Source organism: Haematobia irritans, chromosome 1 (assembly GCF_050003625.1).
Source record: "Haematobia irritans isolate KBUSLIRL chromosome 1, ASM5000362v1, whole genome shotgun sequence".
Classification (NCBI taxonomy): domain Eukaryota; kingdom Metazoa; phylum Arthropoda; class Insecta; order Diptera; family Muscidae; genus Haematobia; species Haematobia irritans.
In genome coordinates, this window is record NC_134397.1 from 150,009,476 (window position 1) to 150,032,681 (window position 23,206).

The 23,206-nt window shown below is 35.3% G+C and overlaps 1 protein-coding gene across 2 annotated transcripts in view; it reads right to left on the reverse strand.

The window, feature by feature from the left end:
* Positions 1-23,206, reverse strand: part of stops (SOCS domain-containing protein stops) — a 160,151-nt gene that overhangs the window by 102,533 nt on the left and 34,412 nt on the right. For both annotated transcript variants that reach the window (XM_075291888.1, XM_075291887.1), the window contains exon 6: positions 3,443-3,538. In XM_075291888.1, the coding sequence (XP_075148003.1) occupies positions 3,443-3,538 (96 nt within the window). The remainder of the gene's footprint in view (positions 1-3,442; positions 3,539-23,206) is intronic.

Consider the following 23,206-nt stretch of genomic DNA (forward strand, 5'->3'; position numbering starts at 1 on the left):
TGTCAAAAATTTATTTCTAAAGGAAATTTTCTCACATTTTATTTCCATAGAAAATTTTCTCAAAAATTTATTTTCATAGATTTTTTTTTACAATTTATTTTCTATAGAAATTATAGGTCCATATTTCATTCATTTAGAAAATTGAAGTACCTCTTAGTTAAGGAGGATTGTTTTACGAAATCTACCAAAACATAAAGATTTCTACCAATCTACCAAAAGAGTAGGAGAAACAAACGATTTATACACTTTTAAATGCTGCCTGAGGACAGTAATCGACGCGCAGTTTCAAAATGATAAAGGGCGATACGGTCAAAATTTGGTCAAGGGAAAACGAGTGTAAATCGGTGAAATCGTTTATTTAAAAAATCAAATTAAATTTCTTTTTCAAGTTCAATTAGTATAAAACTCAGGAAAAATATTCAGTTAGGCTTTCGCTTTTCCAAATCCGAATTGCCGGGCCTCACGCTTGACACCTGCCATCAGATTTTGTACAGCCACCTTGTCCACCTTCTTCGCCGCAGAAAGCCAGCTTGCCTTGAACTGCTGCTCGTCCTTAGCAGTTTTTTTGGTCTTCTTTAGGTTCCGCTTGACAATAGCCCAGTATTTCTCAATTGGGCGGAGCTCTGGAGTGTTGGGAGGGCTCTTGTCCTTGGGAACCACCTGCACGTTGTTGGCGGCGTACCACTCCATGGCCTTTTTACCGTAATGGCAAGATGCCAAATCCTGCCAAAACAGTACGGAACAACCGTGTTTCTTCAGGAAAGGCAGCAGACGTTTATTCAAACACTCTTTCACGTAAATTTCTTGGTTGACAGTCCCGGAAGCTATGAAAATGCTGCTTTTCAAGCCACAGGTACAGATGGCTTGCCAAACCAGATATTTCTTTGCGAACTTTGACAGTTTTATGTGCTTGAAAATATCTGCTACCTTCCCCTTCCTTTTGCCGTATAAAACTCCTGTCCTGGAAGCTGCTTGTAGTCGGCTTTGACGTAGGTTTCATCGTCCATTACCACGCGGTCAAACTTCGTCAGCATCGTCGTGTACAGCCTCCGGGATCGCGCTTTGGCCGTCGTATTTTGTTTATCATCGCGATTTGGAGTCACTACCTTCTTGTAAGTCGATAGTCCGGCCCGTTTTTTGGCTCGATGCACGGTTATAGACGATACACCCAGCTTATTTGCGGCATCTCGGAGAGAGAGGTTAGGGTTTCGCTTGAAACTACCGGCAACTCTCTTTGTCGTCTCAGCGACTTCCGATTTCCCCCCGATCCAGACATCCTGGCTGTCGACAAACGTTCCCCAAACACTTTAATTACATTTGTAACGGTTGATTTGGCAACTTTTAGCGATTTTGCCAGCTTTGCGTGCGAGTAGCTCGGATTTTTGCGATGCGCGACAAAATTTTGTCAAAATGCTTGGACGGCATTTTGACAACTGAAGAGTGAATTCCAAAATCAAAATAGGAGCAACATTCTACACACACGCACCTTCACTTCTATAGAACATTTTGCAAAATTTTATTTCTATAGAAAATTTTTTCAAAATTTTACTTCTATAGAAAATTTTGTCAAAATTTTATTTCCATAGAAAATTTTCTCAAAAATGTATTTCCATAGATTTTTTTACAATTTATTTTCTATAGAAATTATAGGTCCATATTTCATTTATATAGAAAATTGAAGTACCTCTTAGTTAAGGAGGAATGTGTTGCAAAATCTACCAAAACATAACGATTTCTACCAATCTACCAAAAGAGTAGGAGAAACAAACGATGTATACACTTTTAAATGCTGCCTGAGGACAGTAATCGAAGCGCAGTTTCAAAATAATAGCTACCTGGGGTTGATTGCAATACACATCAACCACTATGTATATACATGGGCATAACCTTTCGAAATGTCGATGAAAGTTTATTTTCTTTGTCACAATATGTCACAATTCTCCTGGTCTGATCCATATGCTATATCTTATATACAATAAAAAGTTTAAGTAAACTTCAAACCTAATTTTCACATATAAATCCCTTCGATAAACACTCTATAAATTGTTTTGTATATGCACAGTTTTATTCATTATTATGGTTTCTTTCAAGGAGGAACTTATATCAATGGGACCAGCCCGATTCAATTTGCATCTCAATGATAGCCAATTTTGATATAAGGCTAGAATTACCATCTGTGAAGAAAGTTTTTGCCCTTATGTAATATTTATCCGGACTCCCAAAATGCAAGGGCTTCATGATGGCTCACATTTATTTATTTAGATTGAGATGTTATTTTAAGTTTTTAAAAGTCCCGTCCCACCCTAATGTATAAATGCAAGTACCACAAAGCAAATATGCATTCAGAGCAATGTATACTCGTATATTTGTGTGGTTGCATTGTTGCATTTTGACTTGTTCCTTTTATTGCAGATGAACAAGTGATGTGCATGGATAGATGTTCGCATAGATGTTTGAGACTTTTACATTCTATTATTATTTTATGGAGATAAAGTCGTTGGTTGCATACATTCACCTCCCTATGACCATATACAAATACACACACACATACACAGAGATTTTTGGATTGTTTGTTACATTCCAAGGTTATGACTTGTACATGTTTCTCTTGCATCTGTTTGGATTTACGAGTATATGTTGCGTGGATAAGTAGGAGGAAAGCAAGTAGAAATTTGTCTTGCATTGTTACTGCATTGAATGTCATTAAATATGGTTTCTTGTCAAATCCTTAAGGCTATGCAAAGTTTACATGAGATGTGCATTTCTCCATATTACCGAAATAATCCATTGTAGTCAAATGTTAATCATTTTACTCATCCAATTAAAATCATAACAAGATATGCCTGGAAACCACAAGAACACATTTTTTTTTTTTTTTTTTTTTTTGAAAAACAATATCTTAGTTAAACTTAAATTTTGTACATAAAGTTTCTTTTGAAGGAGATTTTTTCATACATCTTTTGTTATGGGATATTTGACAATTTCACGTTGAATCATTGATAATTGAATAATTTCTGATGAATCTTATATATAGCTTTTTGTTTTCTTCATTATTCATTATTATATTAGAATAATTTCATTGAATAGTTTTTCTTTTATGTCTTATTTAGTAAACTTTAGAATCTTACTTATTTAATCACATAAATGTTATCGTTTATTATTATAGTGAAATTTCTGGGAATTGTTTTTTCTATTCAAATGAAATTCTCAATAGGATTTTTGACATCTAACTAACAAACAAATAATTCCAAGTATTTACAGAAGACAAAGCTCACGTTGATTATTATTTTTGTATGGAAATTAATGAAATATTTATATAAAATAATTATGATTTGTACAAAATAATAATATCTAAAAATATCAAATCTCTAAAAATATCATACGAAATTTTATTCGTAAACAATTTTAATAAATAATTAATTTAGTTTTTTGTGTGGCTTACCTTAATAAAATCAATAGTAAATCTGGCGCACTTGCTTGTAAGGCCACGCGTAGCGGTGAGGATCGCCCACAAGATTCGATGGGAATGTCAATAAATCTGTAAAGTTACAAAATTAATTTAATAAAATAATTATTCAATTAAACTTTTAATATAATATTAGGAAATAAGTTAGAAAATTATAATGTCGCGCGAGTGCGACTAAAGGGTATTACGGTCAAAATTTGGTCAATATAAACTTGACGTATTTCTTTCAATTTTGCATTTAAAAAACCTGAACACCCCTTATTTTGAAGGTGTGTGTGTGTGTAGAATGTTGCTCCTATTTTGATTTTGGAATTCACTCTTCAGTTGTCAAAATGCCGTCCAAGCAAGAAGAGCAGCGTATCAAAATTTTGCTCGCGCATCGCGAAAATCCGAGCTTCGCGCACGCAAAGCTGGCAAAATCGCTAAAAGTTGCCAAATCAACCGTTACAAATGTAATTAAAGTATTTGGGGAACGTTTGTCGACAGCCAGGAAGTCTGCATCGGGGGGAAATCGAAAACCGGAAGCCGCTGAGACGACAAAGAGAGTTGCCGGTAGTTTGAAGCGAAACCCTAACCTCTCTCTCCGAGATGCCGCAAATAAGCTGGGTGTATCGTCTACAACCGCGCATTGAGCCAAAAAACGAGCCGGACTATCGACTTACAAGAAGGTAGTGACTCCAAATCGCGATGATAAACAAAATACGACGGCCAAAGCGCGATCCCGGAGGCTGTACACGACGATGCTGACGAAGTTTGACTGCGAGGTAATGGACGACGAAACCTACGTCAAAGCCGACTACAAGCAGCTTCCGGGACAGGAGTTTTATACGGCAAAAAGAAGGGGAAAGGTAGCAGATATTTTCAAGCACATAAAACTGTCAAAGTTCGCAAAGAAATATCTGGTTTGGCAAGCCATCTGTACCTGTGGCTTGAAAAGCAGCATTTTCATAGCTTCCGGGACTGTCAACCAAGAAATTTACGTGAGTGTTTGAATAAACGTCTGCTGCCTTTCCTGAAGAAACACGGTTGTTCCGTACTGTTTTGGCCGGATTTGGCATCTTGCCATTACGGTAAAAAGGCCATGGAGTGGTACGCCGCCAACAACGTGCAGGTGGTTCCCAAGGAGAAGAACCCTCCCAACACGCCAGAGCTCCGCCCAATTGAGAAATTCTGGGCTATTGTCAAGAGGAACCTAAAGAAGACCAAAAAAAACTGCTAAGGACGAGCAGCAGTTCAAGGCAAACTGGCTTTCTGCGGCGAAGAAGGTGGACAAGGTGGCTGTACAAAATCTGATGGCAGGTGTCAAGCGTGAGGTCCGGCAATTCGGTTTTGGAAAAGCGAAAGCCTAATTGAATATTTTTGCTGAATTAGTATACCTAAGCATTTGTGGCGTATTATTAAAACAAATTTGGGAGATAAACCTAACTCCCATACAACTTGGTTGCCTTTTATATTTCAGGATTAGAGAACAAAAACAAATATTACCTTCCGAAAACCGCTTTATTCACACAAAACAAAAAATCTGATTCAATCACGAAATTAATTGATCCAATTAATTTTTACAACCTCCCTGGGGGGTATATTAACTTTCCCATTTTGTAGCACATAGAAATATTGCTATAAGACCCCATAAAGTATATATATTCTGGGTCGTGGAGAAATTCTGAGTCGATCCAAGCATGTCCGTCCGTCCGTCTGTTGAAATCACGCTAACTTCCGAACGAAACCAGCTATCGACTTGAAACTTGGCACAAGTATTTGTTATTGATGTAGGCCGGATGGTATTGCAAATGGGCCATATAGGTTCACTTTTACGTATATCCCCGGGAGCCACCGTGGTGCAATGGTTAGCATGCCCGCCTTGCATACACAAGGTCGTGGGTTCGATTCCTGCTACGACCGAACAGCAAAAAGTTTTTCAGCGGTGGATTATTCCACCTCAGTAATGCTGGTGACATTTCTGAGGGTTTCAAAGCTTCTCTAAGTGGTTTCACTAGAATGTGGGACGCCGTTCCGACTCGGCTATAAAAAGGAGGTCCCTTGTCATTGAGCTTAACATGGAATCGGGCAGCACTCAGTGATAAGAGAGAAGTTCACCAATATGATATCACAATGTACTGAATAGTCTAAGTCAGCCTGATACATCGGGCTGCCACATAACCTAACCTAACCTAACGTATAGCCCCCATATAAACGGACCCCCAGATTTGGCTTGCGGAGCCTCTAAGAGAAGCATATTTCATCCGATCTGGCTGAAATTTGGTACATGGTGTTGGAATATGGTCTTTAAGAACGATGATAAAATTGGTCCACAATGATCCATAATTATATGTAGTTATATGGAGGCTACCGATCACCAGATTTGGCTTGCGGAGATTCAAAGAGAAGTAAATTTCATCCGATCCTGCTGAAATTTGGTACATGATGTTGATATATGTTCTCTAATAACCTTGCAAAAATTAGTCCACATCGGTCTATAAAGAGTAAAATTTATCCGATCCGGTTGAAATTAGGTACGTGATGTTAGTATATGGTCTTTAACAACCATGCAGAAATTGGTCCACAACGATCCATAATTATATATAGCCCCCATATAAAGCGATCTCCAGATTTGGCTTACGGAGCCTCAAAGAGAAACAAATTTCATCCGATCCGGCTGAAATTTGGTACATGGTTTTGGCATATGGTCTCTAACAACCATGAAAAAATTGGTCCATATCGGTCTATAATTATATATAGCCCCCATATAAACCGATCCCCAGATTTGAACACCGGAGCCTCTATAAAGAGTAAAATTTATCCGATCCGGTTGAAGTTAGGTACGTGATGTTAGTATATGGTCTCTAAAAACCATGCAAAAATTGGTCCATATCGGTTAAGAATTATATATAGGCCGCATATAAACCGGTCCTCAGATTTGACCTCCGGAGCCTCTTGGAGGAGCAAATTTCATCCTATCCGGTTGAAATGTGGCATGTGCTGTAAGTATATAGTCTCTAATAACCAAGAAAAATTGGTCTATAATTGGTCACTAATTATATATATGCGGCATACAAACTGGTCCTCAGATTTGACCTCCGGAGCCTCTTGGAGAAGCAAAATTCATCCAATTCGATTGAAATTTGGTACATTGCGCTGGTATATGGCCGCTAACAGTCATGCAAAAATTGGTCCATATCGGTCTATAATTATATATAGGCGATCGCCAATCACACAAAAATTGGTCGATATCAAAATTTTATTTCTATAGAAAATTTTTCCAAAATTTTATTTCTATAGAAAATTTTTTCATAATTTTATTTCTATAGAAAATTTTGTCAATATATTATCACTATAGTAAATTTTGTCAATATTTTATCACTATAATAAATTTTGTCAAAATTTTATTTCTATAGAAAATTTTTTTCAAAATTTTGTTTCTATAGAAAATTTCGTCATAATTTTATTTCTATAGAAAATTTTGTCAAAATTTTATTTCTATAGAAATTTTTGTCAAAATTATATTTCTATAGAACATTTTGTCAAACTGAATTATATTCGTATTTAATCGGCTTTTTGTGTTTAATATATACCCTGTATGGACTAAGTTACAATTTAGAAGACAGCGTTAAGAAGTTTTAAGATACCTTGCCATCGGCAAGTAATTCGATTGTGGATGACAGTCTTTAGTAGAAGTTTCTACGCAATCCATGGTGGAGGGTACATAAGATTCGGCCTGGCCGAACTTACGGCCGTATATACTTGTTTTAATTAAAATGTCTTCAATAACGAAAATGATAGTATCAACCACAGTTTTAATTGGGCATAAAAAATATTCGATTAAAAAATTAATTGATTTGATTTGAAATTTTCAATTAATATTTTTTATTATTTCAATTAAAAATTGAATTGATTTTGATTGCAAAACCCAATTAATTTCTTGATTAAAAACGTGACTATTTTCGATTACTTTCTTATCTGACTTTGTGCTTTGCTTAAAAAATTGATTGTTTGAAAAAAAAAATATTTAAAAATTAAAAAAAAAAATCCATCACTTTTTTAAGTGACTTATGCTGTGGTCACACTGGGCAAATATTTGACAGAAATCAAAAAAAAAACCGTCGCCACAGCCAAGGCAGCAGACATTTTGAGCTCATATATATATCATCATGGTAGCAATATTTTCCAAGAACCGTATCCAGATATTTGGAAAATGGTATTCAACGGAAAGTATTTCATTTGATCCATGGGGATGAGTATTTAACATTCGGTCCGGCCGATAAGGACTAATATACAATTTAAGGACAATGTTACGAAATTTTAAAAATACCTTCTCGGAAACTAGTAGTATAAAACAATTAAGTCGACTGTGGACGACAGTCTTCAGTAGAACTTTGTACGCAATACGTTTGAGAGGGTACATAAATTATGGGCCGTATAGGCTTGTTTTGAGTATATTTCGTCCCACCCAATATTAGCTCATTTTTTATGCCCACCACCATAGAATGGTGACGGGGGTATAATAAGTTTGTCATTCCGTTTGTAACACATCGAAATATCGATTTACGACTATATAAAGTATATATTCTTGATCAGGGAGAAATTTTAAGACGATATAACGATGTCCGTCTGTCCGTCTATCCGTCTGTCTGTCTGTCTGCCTGTCTGTCTGTCTGCCCACCACCATAGAATGGTGACGGGGGTATAATAAGTTTGTCATTCCGTTTGTAACACATCGAAATATCGATTTCCGACTATATAAAGTATATACATTCTTGATCAGGGAGAAATTCTAAGACGATATAACGATGTCCGTCTGTCCGTCTGTCTGTCTGTCTGTCTGTTGTAATCACGCTACAGTCTTCAGTAATGAAGCAATCGTGCTGAAATTTTGCACAAACTCGTCTTTTGTCTGCAGGCAGGTCAAGTTCGAAGATGGGCTATATCGGCCAAGGTTTTTATATAGTCCCCATATAAACCGACCTCCTGATTTGGGGTCTTGGGCTTATAGAAATCGAAGTTTTTATTCAATTTCCCTGAAATTTGAAATCTACAGGTATTTTATGACCCTAAAGAGGTGTGCCAAAAATGGTGAGTATCGGTCCATGTTTTAGTATAGCCCCCATATAGACCGATCTCCCGATTTTACTTCTTGGGCTTATAGAAACCGCAGTTTTTATTCCATTTATCTGAAATTGGATATCTAGAGGTATTGTAGGACCAAAAATACGTGTGCCAAAAATTGTGAGTATCGGTCCATGTTTTAGTATAGTCCCCATATAGACCGATCTCCCGATTTTACTTCTTGGGCTTCTAGAATCCGAAGTTTTTATCCTATTTGCCTGAAATTGGAAATATAGAGGTATTTTCGGGTCATAAAGAGGTGTGCCAAAAACGGTGAGTATCGGTTCATATTTTGGTAGGGTCCCCATATAAAGCGACCTCCCGATTTGGGGTCTTGGGCTTATAGAAACCGTAGTTTTTTTTCCATTTACCTGAAATTGGATATCTAGAGGTATTGTAGGACCAAAAATACGTGTGCCAAAAATTGTGAGTATCGGTCCATATCTTGGTAAAGCCCCCACACAGACCGATTTCCCGATTTTACTTCTTGGGCTTCTAGAATACGAAGTTTTTATCCTATTTGCCTGAAATTGGAAATATAGAGGTATTTTCGGGTCATAAAGAGGTGTGCCGAAAACGGTGAGTATCGGTCCATTTTTAGCCCCCATAAGAACGATCTCCCGATTTAACTCCTTGGGTTTCTAGAAACCGTAGTTTTTATCTGATTTGCCTGAAATTGTAAATATTCTGGTATTTTAGGCTCACAAAAACGTGTATCGGATTAAGTTTTTATCGGTCCATTTGGCAATGTCTCCATATAGACCGACTTCACTTCTTGAGGGTGTAGAAGGCGCACTGATCATGAAAATTGCTTGAAACTCAATGTAACTCAATTTCCAGATTTTACTTCTACAGATTTAAGATTTCAAATCAAGACGTTATTTTATAATTTTCTTGCACACTTACAAGAGATGTTAATGGTTCCCCTAAAACTCAAACAAAAATGGTTCTTATAAATCCAGAATCTGATATAGTCCTCATAGGTGAAATCTTTAAATTTATCTTAGGGAAGTGTCCTCAAGTCCTCAAGCCATCCTGAAATTTCAAAGGAAACCCTAATATATGGTTCATGGTGGTGGGTATTTAAGATTCGGCCCGGCCGAACTTAGTGCTGTATATACTTGTTTAAGTTTACTTGGTTTTTTACTCTAATCTTTCTGTTCAAAATCTTTAATAGAATAAAAATTAGAACTCCATTTACCTTTATTTTCATAATAATTCTCTTCACAAATCCTATTATAGAATGATAATAAATTATTGATTTAAACAATAAAGATTTTATGTGCTATTCGTATTCTCTTTTGACTTACAATGGAATAATTTTTAAAATTGTTATTTAAAATCTATTAGAAGATGTTGTTCTATAAATCATTTAGCAGCTGCCAACAAGCAAGTAAGTGATTGCCATAGGAAAGATATCGCATCAGTCGCTAGCATAGGAGGACTGAATACGCCTGTGTGTGTATGCGCATAAATCCCACATCCACTTCCGCATTGCTCTGGGGGTATTTATACCCAATTCCCCAAAGTTATCTAATTTTAATTTAAACGAAGCGTATAGTATGAATCTATATATCGAAAGGCACTCGTTGCTTGTTTTCATTTCCACAGAATAAAATTTAAAACTGCTTTAAGAAATTTCAGTCAGACATGATATAAGTGATGAAAGGAATGAGTAGAGACTTTTCAATGACTTTTCCACGTTTTGATAGTGTCAGCTTTTCGACTTTCTTAAAGATTCAAATGAAATTTTTAGTATAGCCATATATGTGTCTACACTACATGGAATAGAATAATACAATGATCTCCATGTGGAGTCATATTTTCCATTTATCTCTAGAGAATTTGATAAGCTTAGTTTTAAAAGGATTTTATTTATATTTTTAAGAGGATTTTATTTATATTTTTTGTGCATTTGTTTGTAGAAATTAGTTTAGTTTACAAATTGACAATTATGTCTTCAAGAATGGGAAATAATCAAAATATTTTAATCACAAATTAGTGGCATCTTCTTGATATTATAATAATGCTTATCTAAATTCAAAAAAAAAACAAGTATATACGGCCGCAAGTTCGGCCAGGCCGAATCTTATGTACCCACCACCATGGATTGCGTAGAAACTTCTACGAAAGACTGTCATCCACAATCGAATTACTTGGGTTGTGGTATCTTAAAACTTCTTATTCCTGCATGGTTGTTGGATACCATATACTAACATCACGTACCAAATTTCAACCGAATGGGAAGTATTTTGCTCTTCCAAGGGGCTCTGGAGGTCAAATCTGGGGATCGGTTTATATGGGGCCTATATATAATTATGGACCGATATCGACCAATTTTTGCATGGGAGTTTGAGGCCATATATTAACACCACGTACCAAATTTCAACTGAATCAGATGAATTTTGGTCTTCCAAGAGGTTCCGGAGGTCAAATCTGGTGATCGGTTTATATGGGGGCTATATATAATTATGAACCGATGTATACCAATTTTTGCATGGTTGTTAGAGACCATATACTAACACCATGCACCAAATTTCAGCCGGATCGGATGAAATTTGCTTCTCTTAGAGGCCTCGCAAGCCAAATCGGGGGATCGGTTTATATGGGGGCTATATATAATTATGGACCGATGTGGACCAATTTTTGCATGGTTGTTCGAGACCATATACTAACACCATGCACCAAATTTCAGCCGGATCGGATGAAATTTGCTTCTCTTAGAGGCCTCGCAAGCCAAATCGGGGGATCGGTTTATATGGGGGCTATATATAATTATGGACCGATGTGGACCAATTTTTGCATGGTTGTTAGAGACCGTATACTGACACCATGTACCAAATTTCAGCCGGATCGGATGAAATTTGCTTCTCTTAGGGGCCTCGCAAGCCAAATCGGGGGATCGCTTTATATGGGGGCTATATATAATTATGGACCGATGTGGACCAATTTTTGCATGATTGTTAGAGACCATATACTAACACCATGTACCAAATTTCAGCCGGATCGGATGAAATTTGCTTCTCTTAGAGGCCTCGCAAGCCAAATTTTGGGGTCCGTTTATATGGGGGCTATACGTAAAAGTGGACCGATATGGCCCATTTGCAATACCATCCGACCTACATCAATAACAACTACTTGTGCCAAGTTTCAAGTCGATAGCTTGTTTCGTTCGGAAGTTAGCGTGATTTCAACAGACGGACGGACGGACGGACGGACGGACATGCTCAGATCGACTCAGAATTTCACCACGACCCAGAATATATACACTTTATGGGGTCTTAGAGCAATATTTCGATGTGTTACAAACGGAATGACAAAGTTAATATACCCCCCATCCTATGGTGGTGGGTATAAAAAAAAATATGCCTAATTTGTTGTTTTATTACAAAAATATGGTGTGATAAATATTCCTATTATAAAAATTGTAATTTAACAGAGATTAATCATTAAAAGAGCTTCCATTGTATTCGGTTTATTAGAAGATTCTAAATAAGGACTTTGGGTCAGTCAAAGCGAAATATTTACAGTGGTTTTAAACGAGACAAAAAGAGGTATTGATTTTAATTCCATCTATTGCTTTCGTATTGGAAGAACTATTTAAATAACAAATTCGATATTTAATTCATAATAAACCGAAAGGTATGGTTGGGGCCACTGCAATGACCGATGGTTGCCCTCAACTCGTATTATCGACCAGAGTCAAAATAAATACCGAATATTATCAATTAGACATTTCGGCCGCATATAATGGACATTCCAACAGGACTTAGCACCATAGCAACCAGCACTCGTCAACCACACGGACTGTTTTTCATATGTTTGGGTGTAAACATTATATGTTTGGAACTCAAATTTTTGAACACAATACTTTTAAGAGCAAGCATATAATGTTCATAAACTAGCATAAAATGTTTGGGACATATATGTTAATATGTTAGAATATATTATGTTTGGAACATAAAATGTGTGTAAATATAATATGCTTAGATGCAAACATATATTAATTTGGAAATAGCCTATGAACATATTTGTGTTTAGAAAGAGAGACATAGAGAGTATGCTGCAAGTAAAATAATGGAAGTAACCAATTGGCACCTTAAAAATATATCCACACAAAGAAAATTTCATTAGTGTATCCCCTAAGGTGAAACTTAATATGTTTGAACAATACAAACAATATTTTGCTTCAAGCATAGGTATTTTCAGGATTGGTGCAAAACCAATCCTGAAAATACCTATGCTTGAAGCAAAATGTGTTTGGGTTATATGTTATAGAAGCGATTTTTAAGGGTACAGTAATGGGCTTAAAATGGAGGAGTCCTACTACACACATACACACCAAAATTTCAGAATCTTAATCTGTTGGACCTTTGCGCCAGGGGCATTTTAGAGAGTAAGGTTATCACTAACAAATACCAAAGTTTCGATCACATGAAGACGACGCTTCGCCGAAATAGGCCACAATGCAACAGAACTACTTTCGTGCAGCGTGTAGTGGCTTTGTCGAACCAGTCTAAACTGATTCTACTCGCAGAGAAGGAATATGATCACCTCAACCATGTTTCGAGAGCAAAATGTTATTTTTGAATGGTGACCACGTAACATGTTTATCGCAAAAATGTTGTGTTCTCGCCAAACATAAAATGGTTTCCTAAAACAGATACATAATTTTCGAGAAAATAACATGGTTGCGACAAAAATGTAACATGGTTACCATCCAAAATAACATTTTGCTCTTGGAATATGTTTGAGGTGATCATATTCCTTCTCTGGGTGTAAAATTTGCTATTATTTCCGAAATTTTTTTGCCTTTCGAAAATATATACAGCTCTTTGGTATAATTTTCTCAAAAGTGGCTGCTACGTCACGTTTTAAGGAACTTCTCCTTAAAACTCCTTAACATCGTCTTTTAAATTGTAAGTTAGTCCATACGTGCTGGACAAAAAAGGTATATATATGTAGGTAAGTCTACAAATAATTACGAACCGATATGGACGATATGCGCGGTAATTAGAGAGCCAGAATTGAAATATGGGGGTCGCTTTATATGGGGGCTATATACAATTATGAACCGATATGGACCAAATTTTGTGTGATTGGGCATCGATTTATCTGAGGGTAGTAGTGAAAATATTCTTTTTGGATCCGGAAGGGGTGCCCAATTTACGCAGAAGTGATGAATTTAACGTGGGCTTGTCAGAGGACGGATGTCCACCATTTCAATAGCCGCCGCACTGGATTTGCATCACTTCTTAAGGTGTGAGGTCAATTCAGTGTTTTGGATGTGAATTAAGAATTTTTGTGATATTTTGACAAATAAATAATTTTTAAAATTTTTAATTATAACGCTTGTCTGAAACGTCTGTCATCAAATATTTTCAAGAATTCTCATTTTTCTAAAAAGGATTTAACATTTTTTTCGGCTAAATTTAAATTATTTGTACCATTTAAATTTGTATTTTACCTGCACACAAAAAAATTTCACGAAAAATTTTCAATTAAAATTTTAATAGAGTTTTAAAAAATATTCAATTATTTCAATTATAAATTCAATTATAAATATTCAATCAAATTTAATTGATTCAACAAATTTTTTAATTGAAACAAAAATCAATCATAAAAATAATAGTATCAATTAATTTTTTAATTGGATCAATTAACTCTTTAATTGACCTTCAATTAATTTTTTAATTGATACTATCATTTCTGTGATTGAAGACATTTCAATTAAAAATTAATTGGATCAATTAATTTCGTGATTGAATCAGAAAAAAATTTTTTTGTGTGTGCACACACCCAGAGAAGGAATATGATCACCTCAAACCTATTCCAAGAGCAAAATGTTATTTTTGGATGGTGACCATGTTACATTTTTGTCGCAACCATGTTATTTTCTCGAAAATTATGTATCTGTTTTCGGAAACCATTTTATGTTTGGCGAGAACACAACATTTTTGCGATAAACATGTTACGTGGTCACCATTCAAAAATAACATTTTTCTCTCGAAACATGGTTGAGGTGATCATATTCCTTCTCTGCGTGGCAGGAAATTCATTTGAGTCAATTTTTTAATAACCCGCTTTTTTCATATTTTTAATGGGAAATTTATTTTTATTTGTTTCAAATAGGTTAAAAACATATTAAGGATTTATAAAATGGTACAAATTATTTAAATTTAGCCGCAAAAAAATCCTTTCTAGAAAAAGTGCGAATTTTTGAAAATATTTGATGACAAACGTTCCAGACAAGCGTTGTAATGAATTAAAAATCATAAAAAAATCTTAAAAATTATTTATTTGTCAAAATATCACAAATAATATGTTTTTAACCTATTTGAAACAAATAAAAATAAATTTCCCATTAAACATATGAAAAAAGCGGGTTATTAAAAAATTGACTCAAATGAATTTCATGTGCAGTTAAAATACAGAACATCTTTGGGAGAGCATTTTTGGAAGTTCTTTTAAAGTTGTGCCTTGAGGAGAACTTCCACATTTTTTGCTGGGTAACTATAGATCAATATGGACCTAGTTTGGCATGGTTGTTAGCGGCCATATACCAGAACAATGTACCAAATTTCAACTGAATCGGATGAAATTTGCAACTCCAAGAGGCTTCAAAACCAAATCAGGCGATCGGTTTATATGGAGACGATATATGATTATAGACCGATATGTACCAATTTTGGTATGGTTGTTAAATATCATATACTAACACCGCGTACCAACCGGATAGGATGAATTTTGCTTCTCCAAAAGGCTCCGGAAGTCAAATCTGGAGACCAGTTTATATGGGGGCTATATATAACTATGGCCGATATGGACTCATTTTTGCATGGTTGTCAGAGTCCATAAAGTTACCAAATCTGGGATCGGTGTATAATTATGCACCGATACGGACCAATTTTTGCATGGTTATTAGAGACTATACATTAACATACCACCACGTACCAAATTTCAACAGGATCAGATGAAATTTTCTCCTCGAAGGACTCCGTAGGTGAAATTTTGGGATCGTTTTATATAGACGATGTGGACCAATTCTGGCATGGTAGAGACCATATACTAACACCACGTACCAAATTTCAACCGGATCGGATGAAATTTGCTTCTCTTAGAGGTTCCGCAAGCCAAATCTGGGGATGGGTTTATATGGGGGGTATATATATTTATGGACCTATGTGGACAAATTTTTGCACGTTTGTTAAAGACCATATGCTAACTCTATGTACCAAATTTCAGCCGGATCGGATGAAATTTGCTTCTCTTAGAGGCTCCGCAAGCCAAATCTGGGGATCGGTTTATATGGCAGCTATACGTAAAAGTAAACCGATATGGCCCATTTGCAATACCATCCGACCTACATCGATAACAACTACTTGTGCCAAGTTTCAAGTCGATAGCTTGTTTCGTTCGGAAGTTAGCGTGATTTCAACAGACGGACGGACATGCTTAGATCGACTCAGAATTTCACCACGACCCAGAATATATATAATTTATGGGGTCTTAGAGCAATATTTCGATGTGTTACAAACGGAATGACTAAGTTAATAAACCCCCCATCCTATGGTGGAGGGTATAAAAACTTTAAACCAAAGATGCTAAATCAGCAAAATAAGTCTTAGCCTACATTTGAAGCGTTTCTATTTTAAATCTAATCAAAAATGTGTTTCTTTAGTTTAAAGAAAATTTTCCTTAATTCAAAGACATGCGATTTTAACGGAGGGAGGCAAATTTGCGAAATATGTGTCCTAAATTTAATGAAAAAAAATTTTTGAAGCAAAGATTATAAACTTTATTTTAATTAAAATTTCACTATTTTAAAGAAATTTGTCCTTAATCTTTTGTAAATTGCGCATCCTAAAATATAGGTTGCGTAATCTTTAGTATCACGTAAATATTTTGTTCAGTGTACGGTGATGAGTATAAAATTCAATAATATTCGGAATCAAATGCGGATGTATCCTACACGGTTTCATTTAAATTGAAAAACATTTTCACTTGATTTTTCGAATTAATGATTATTTGATTGATATTTGATTTGAAACAGGTTTCAGGATCCAAAAAGAAAATTTTCACTACTTTTTTGGCGACGTTATTTTTTTGTGCTGAGAAATTATAAAAATTATTTATTTGGTAAAGTATCACATTTTTTAATTCACATCCACAGCATTGAATTCGGATCACACCTTAAGAAGTGATGCAAATTCAGTGCAACAGCTCTGGAAATGGTGGACTTCCGTTTTATGACAAGTCCATGTTAAAATCATCGTTTCTGCTCCAATTTTCATAATTCTTCGTAGATAGCCAATATACAATATTGGATTTTCATAATTTGTACATGGTTTATGCATTGCATATTCCATTTTTAACAGAGTTTCCTGTTAAAAAATCACTGTGCAAATTCTCTCCACAAGCAATATTATCTTTTGCATCATTTTTTTTTTTGTTGTTCATTGTTATTATTGTGTTGGCCTTATTCACAGTCATTTGAGAGCGTAGCAGCATTTTGCTACTGAGTTTTGTAACAAATCAAGCATCGTTTGTCTTCGTCGATTAAGCGAAGAAATACTGCTGCGGATGGCATACTCACACAGCTCAATGAATATGCCAAGCAAAAAACCATTTGAGTCATGGTGAGAGGTAAATGGGAGATGAAGAATATCTCAACAATACTGGTGCTCAATCTTTTTGTAATGTTCTGTGAGATATGCTTTTCTGTGCTTAACTCTTCTGTTTGACTGTTTGTCTGTCTGTCTGCCTGGTTGTCTATCTTGTTTGTTGTTCCTTCCTTTCATTGTTGAACATAAGGATTCCGATTGAAATCTTAAAAAAGTGTTCGAGTGTTTAGGTGTGTTAGTGTGTGCGTGTGAATGAGAATGTTTATGGGGTTTTTAGCACTGTTCGTGTATTTAAACTGAAAAGTTTGTTGTAGGAAGTTTGGCGAGAGGGTTTGAGTGTGTGGCATTGTTGTATTGTGTGTCAATAGTGTGTGAGGGGGGGCTGTAGCTAATGCATGTGAAATGGTTAAAATGTTTTCACTCTTAGCTATTGTGTGTACAGACACCATCCCCTCCCCACACACACACACGTGTAAAATACTCTTATTCAAAAATAAAAATTAATCTCTTCTTCTCTCCCCCCTCATCACCGTCTCTATGACCCATTTTGATTCCTTGCCACCATCGACATTCTCTAATTTCTTCGTAAATGTATTTTTCTAGGAGCTGTCCTTTGTATTTTTAAAACTCTGGCGTTATTTCCTTGGTCGTTTGATTGCGAATGCGTTTTTTTTTCTTTCTTTGCTGCCTTATGGGGGCTGTACCATTTCGAAACGAGTCTTAATACAATTGTATTGTAAGTGTTATTTAAGACTTGATAAGAGTATAAATGGCTGTTCTTGCTGGTACGTAAATGTTGTTGCTGTTGTTATTGTATTTTCTCACAAATATCTTGCGATTGTAAAGAACACAAACGATGGATAAATTTCAAACATCACATCACGCACATTATATAAATTACACTTATTCTATCTCCGATAAATTGAAGGAAGGAAACACGTGAAAACATGTTCCTTCAAAGTAAATAGTCTTAGAAATGATGCGGCACAATATGACGAAGCTTAAAATCGTTTTATAGGATTTCCAGAGGCAGACAGTTTATTTGTAATACGATTTAGAATGTACAATATTAATACTTCTTAACAAAGGTAATATGCTCTACTTCAATTCCATTTAACATAATATTGGTACATCAATTCCCTAATTTGATAAGTCAAAAGCCATAATTTGTGATTGCATATGGCGAGATTATGCACTGAAAAAAATATTGTCGTGAGATCAAAGATTTCATGTCTTTAAAATACGAATACAAATTTTGCTTAGCATAGAAGACGCATTTCTCTAAAATAAAGTTATTTTCCTTGTCCAAAAGTCGATAAACTTTTCAATGAAGTCGTATTGTCCTTATAATTAAGTGATTTGACTTCAAAATGGGTATCTTAACGTGAAAGAAAAAATTTATAGGCTAAGGTCAACTTGACTTTAATAATTCAGAAAAATTCTTTAAATTTAATGAAATTTGTTGTCTTTTTGCATCTTGACTACAAAGCAAAAAATCGTTCAAATATAGGACATGTTTTTCAAAACTTTATTTTAAAGAAGTTTTTTACTTCAAACATAACATAATTTCTACTGGAAATCGAGTCCTAATTTAGAAAATAAAGTTGCCGTTAACTCGTTCTTAAAGGACTTTGATAGCATATGAAGAAAAAAAGCTGAGAAAGCGAAAAATTAAAATTTGCTTCCTAGAAGCAAGTACAGAAAACCTAAATTTAAAAGAGAACTGTGTCTTAAAAGTATCCTTACTTGTATTCTCCGCTTCTTTGGCTCGGAATCAATACCAAATTTTTTAAAGTAAAGACAAAATCTTTGGAACCGAGTATGCTTTTTTTTCAGTGTGTGAAAGGATTTCTGCCATGCATTTTTTATTGTAATTTGAATTACATGTTCAGCGAGAGATTCCACTAAAGGTCAAGTTAAAGTTTTCATATTTGGAAGAATTAAAATATTCAACAAAATTTTTCAAATATTCAATGAGAACAAACGTATAATTTATGGTCAATATTTTAAAGCAGACTACAGGGAGGTTGAAATGTATTGCAGCCAACTTGCTAGATTGTTATAATTTCTAAACCGCTATGGCCAATATTTTAAAGCAGACTACAGGGAGGCTGAAATGTATTGCAGCCAACTTGCTCGATTGTTATAATTTCTAAATCGCTTGTCTGACATCTGACAGATGTATTCCAATGCACTGGAAGACCAGTTCCAAAGGTTTTGTCTTTACACTAATGGTTTCGGTATTGATTCTGTGCCAAAGAAGCAGAGAATTGAAGTAAGAACAAACTTAAGACACAACAAGTAAGGAAAGTCTAAAGTCAGGCGGGGCCGACTATATTATACCCTGCATCACTTTGTAGATATAAATTTTCAATACCATATCACATCCGTCAAATGTGTTGGGTGCTATATAAAGGTTTGTCGCAACTACATGCACTTAAATATCACTCGATCTGGTCAGAATTTGACAGACTTCTACAAAATCTATAGACTCAAAATTTAAGTCGGCTAATGCACTAGGGTGGAACACAATGCTATATCTAAATCGGAACCGATTTCAACCAATTTTGGCACGCATAGCTACAATGCTAATTCTACTCCCTGTGCAAAATTTCAACCAAATCGGGGTAAAACTATGGCTTCTGGGACCGTATTAGTCCATATCGGGCGAAAGATATATGGGAGCTATATCTAAATCTGAACCGATTTCAATAACATTTGGCACACTTGACTATAGTACTAATTGTTCTTCTTGTGCAAAATTTTAAGCAAATTAGGATAAAACTCTGGCTTCTGGAGCCATATAAGTCCATATCGGGCGAAATACATCTAAATCTGAACCGATTTCTTCCAAAATCAATAGGGTTCTATTCTGAGCCAAAACACATACTTGTGCCAAATTTGAAGTCAATTGGACTAAAACTGCGACCTAGACTTTGATTACGAGTATGTGTTCACGGACAGACGGACAAGGCTATATCGACTCAGGAGCCCACCCTGAGCATTTTTGCCAAAGACACCATGTGTCTATCTCGTCTCCTTCTGGGTGTTGCAAATATATGCACTAACTTATAATACCCTGTTCCACAGTGTGGCGCAGGGTATAAATATGGCAAATATTTAAATGTGAACCAATTTTGAGGCAACTTCGCAGAACTGTATTTATGATTTATCGGTCGATGTATGTGTATTAGAGTAATAGGAAAATTTGAGTAATTGTGATAAGTTTTCGACTTAGCAGTGGCGAATTGATAAGGAAAATATAGGTATTTCGGCCAGTTTTACCTAAATCAGAAGAACATATAAATGGAAGCTATATCGAAATCTGAACCGATTTCAATCAAATTTCACATGCATAGTTACTATGTTAATTCTACTTCCAGTGCAAAATTTCACGTAAATCGGATTACAACTTTGACCTCTGTGTGTAACGATCTACCATACCATGGCTCTATTTCCCTTGGAGTTGGCTATGATCAGCTATGCTCAGTGGTGTTGGGGTCGTTCTTTTCCAACAGAAATAGGAATCGATGCGAATACATAAAGAAAATTTTTAGGTCGCTCTTAAAAATAATAATACGATAACTAACAAGTATATAAAGCAGTAGGTTCGGCCGGGCCGAATCTTAAATACCCAACACCATGAATCAAATATTATAGTTTCCTGTGAAAATTTCAGGGGGATTTGGTGACAAGCAGATCAGTTCAACCAGTAAACTTCCCGAAGATAAATTCAAAGATTTTTTCTATGAAGACTAGATCAGATTCTGGATTTATAAGAACCATATTTGTTTGAGTTTTAGAGGAATCATAAACATCGAGAGCAAGTGTGCAAGAAAATGAAATATCGCCTTGATTTAAAATCTAACATCTGTAGATTTTTACCCCCATTATTTAAATGATTACCAGAAGTACAATCTGGAAACTATAAGTCAGTTTCAAGCAATTTTCATTATCAGTGCACATGGACCGATATTTACCACTTTCGGCACACCTCTTTATGTTCTTAAAATACTTCTAGATTTAAAATTTCATGTAAATTTGATAAAAACTATGGTTTCTAAAAGCCCAAGAAGTAAAATCGGGAGATCCGTCTATTTGGGAAATAAACCAAAACATGGACCAATACACGCCATTTTCGGCTCTCATATTTAAGGTCCTAAAATACCTGTAGATTTCTCATTTCAGGCAAATTGGATAAAAACTACGATTCTAGAAGCCTAAAAATAAAATTATTTCTTGCACACCTATTTGTATTCCTAAAAACCTCCAGATTTTCGATTTCAGGCAAAGTGGACAACAATAACGGTTTCTAGAAGCCCAAAAAGTAATAGCTGGAGATCGGTCTATCTGATGGCTATATCAAAACATGGACCTATACTCATCATTTTCAGCACACCTCTTTATGGTCCTAAAGTACCTCTAGATTTCAAACAAATTGGATAATAACTACGGATTCTAGAAGCCCAAGAAGGAAAATCGGGAAATCGGTCTATATGGGGGCTATACCTAAACATCAACCGACAGTCACCATTTTTGGCACACCTCTTTATGGTGCTAAAATACCTCCAGATTTCCAATTTCAGAAATATAATCGGGAGATCGGTCTATATGGGGGCTATACCAAAATATACCGAAATCTTTGTCCTCACGACAATATTTTTTCAGTGTGACAATTTATTTTATTGTTTACAAACTTACAAGAGCATTTTGATCTATTGTATTCAAAAATAAATTTATTCGTGATAAATTCAAGCGTATTAAACTACGATCCGGCTAAACAAATATTTGACAGGATTGTGTTTAATCGAATTTGTTCCAAATATTTAGAGCCAGTTTGATACAAATTATACCATGCGCCACACTGTGGAACAGGGTATTATAAGTGCATATGCATATGTTTGCAACACATAGAAGGAGAAGAGATAGACATATGGTATCTTTGGAAAAAATGCTCAGAACCGATCCCTGAGTCGATATAGCCATGTCCGTCTGTCTGTGAACACATTTTTGTGATAAAAGTCTAGGTCGCAGTTTTAATCCCATCGACTTTAAATGTTGCACAAATATGGGCTTTGGGTCAAAATAGAATCCTATTGATCCTATAAACCGATCTTCCGATTTTACTCCTTGGGTTCAAGAATCCGTAGTTTTTATTCACTTTGCCTGAAATTGGATATATAGAGGTATTCTAGGACCAAAAAGAGGTGTGCCAAAAATTGTGAGTATCGGTTCATGTTTTGGTATAGCCTCCATATAAACCGAACTCCGGATTTTACCTTGGGCTTGTAGAATACGTAGTTTTTATACAATTTGCCTGAAATTGGAAACCTATAGGTATTCTAGGATCATAAGGAGATGTGGTAAAAATTGTGAGTATCGGATCATGTTTTGGTTAGGCCCCATGTAGACCGATTTCCCTATTTTTCTTTTTGGGCTTCTAGAATCCGTAGTTTTTATCAAATTTGGCTGAAGTTGGAAATTTCGACATATTGTAGGACCACAAATAGGTTTGCTGAAAATGGTGTGCATCGGTCCATGTTTTGGTATAGCCCCCATATAGACCGATCTCCCGATTTTGCTTTTTGGCTTCCAGAATCCGTAGTTTCTATTCAATTTTCCTGAAATTTAAAATCTAGAGGTTTTTAGGACCATAAATAAATTTTACGAATATATTGTGTATTGGTACAGATTTTGATATATCACCCTCATCAGCCCTCTGATTTGGGGTCAAGATTCTGTAGATTTTTCAGCACCGCAATTAGGTATGTTTTATTTGCCGTGTATCATGTTCTTGGGTGCTATACCCATATATATTGATCTCTCAAATTTAACTCCTTATACAAATTGCTCTAAACTGAAAGTAAAATTTCCAGATTTTACTTCTTCTAATCATTTGAATAATGGTTGTCTACATATTTTAACAGGTTGGCTGATAAGTCGGTCTAACAAAGAAAAACACATTTTTTTTGTCAAAATTCGTTTTTTACCCACCCCCATAAAATGGTGAAGT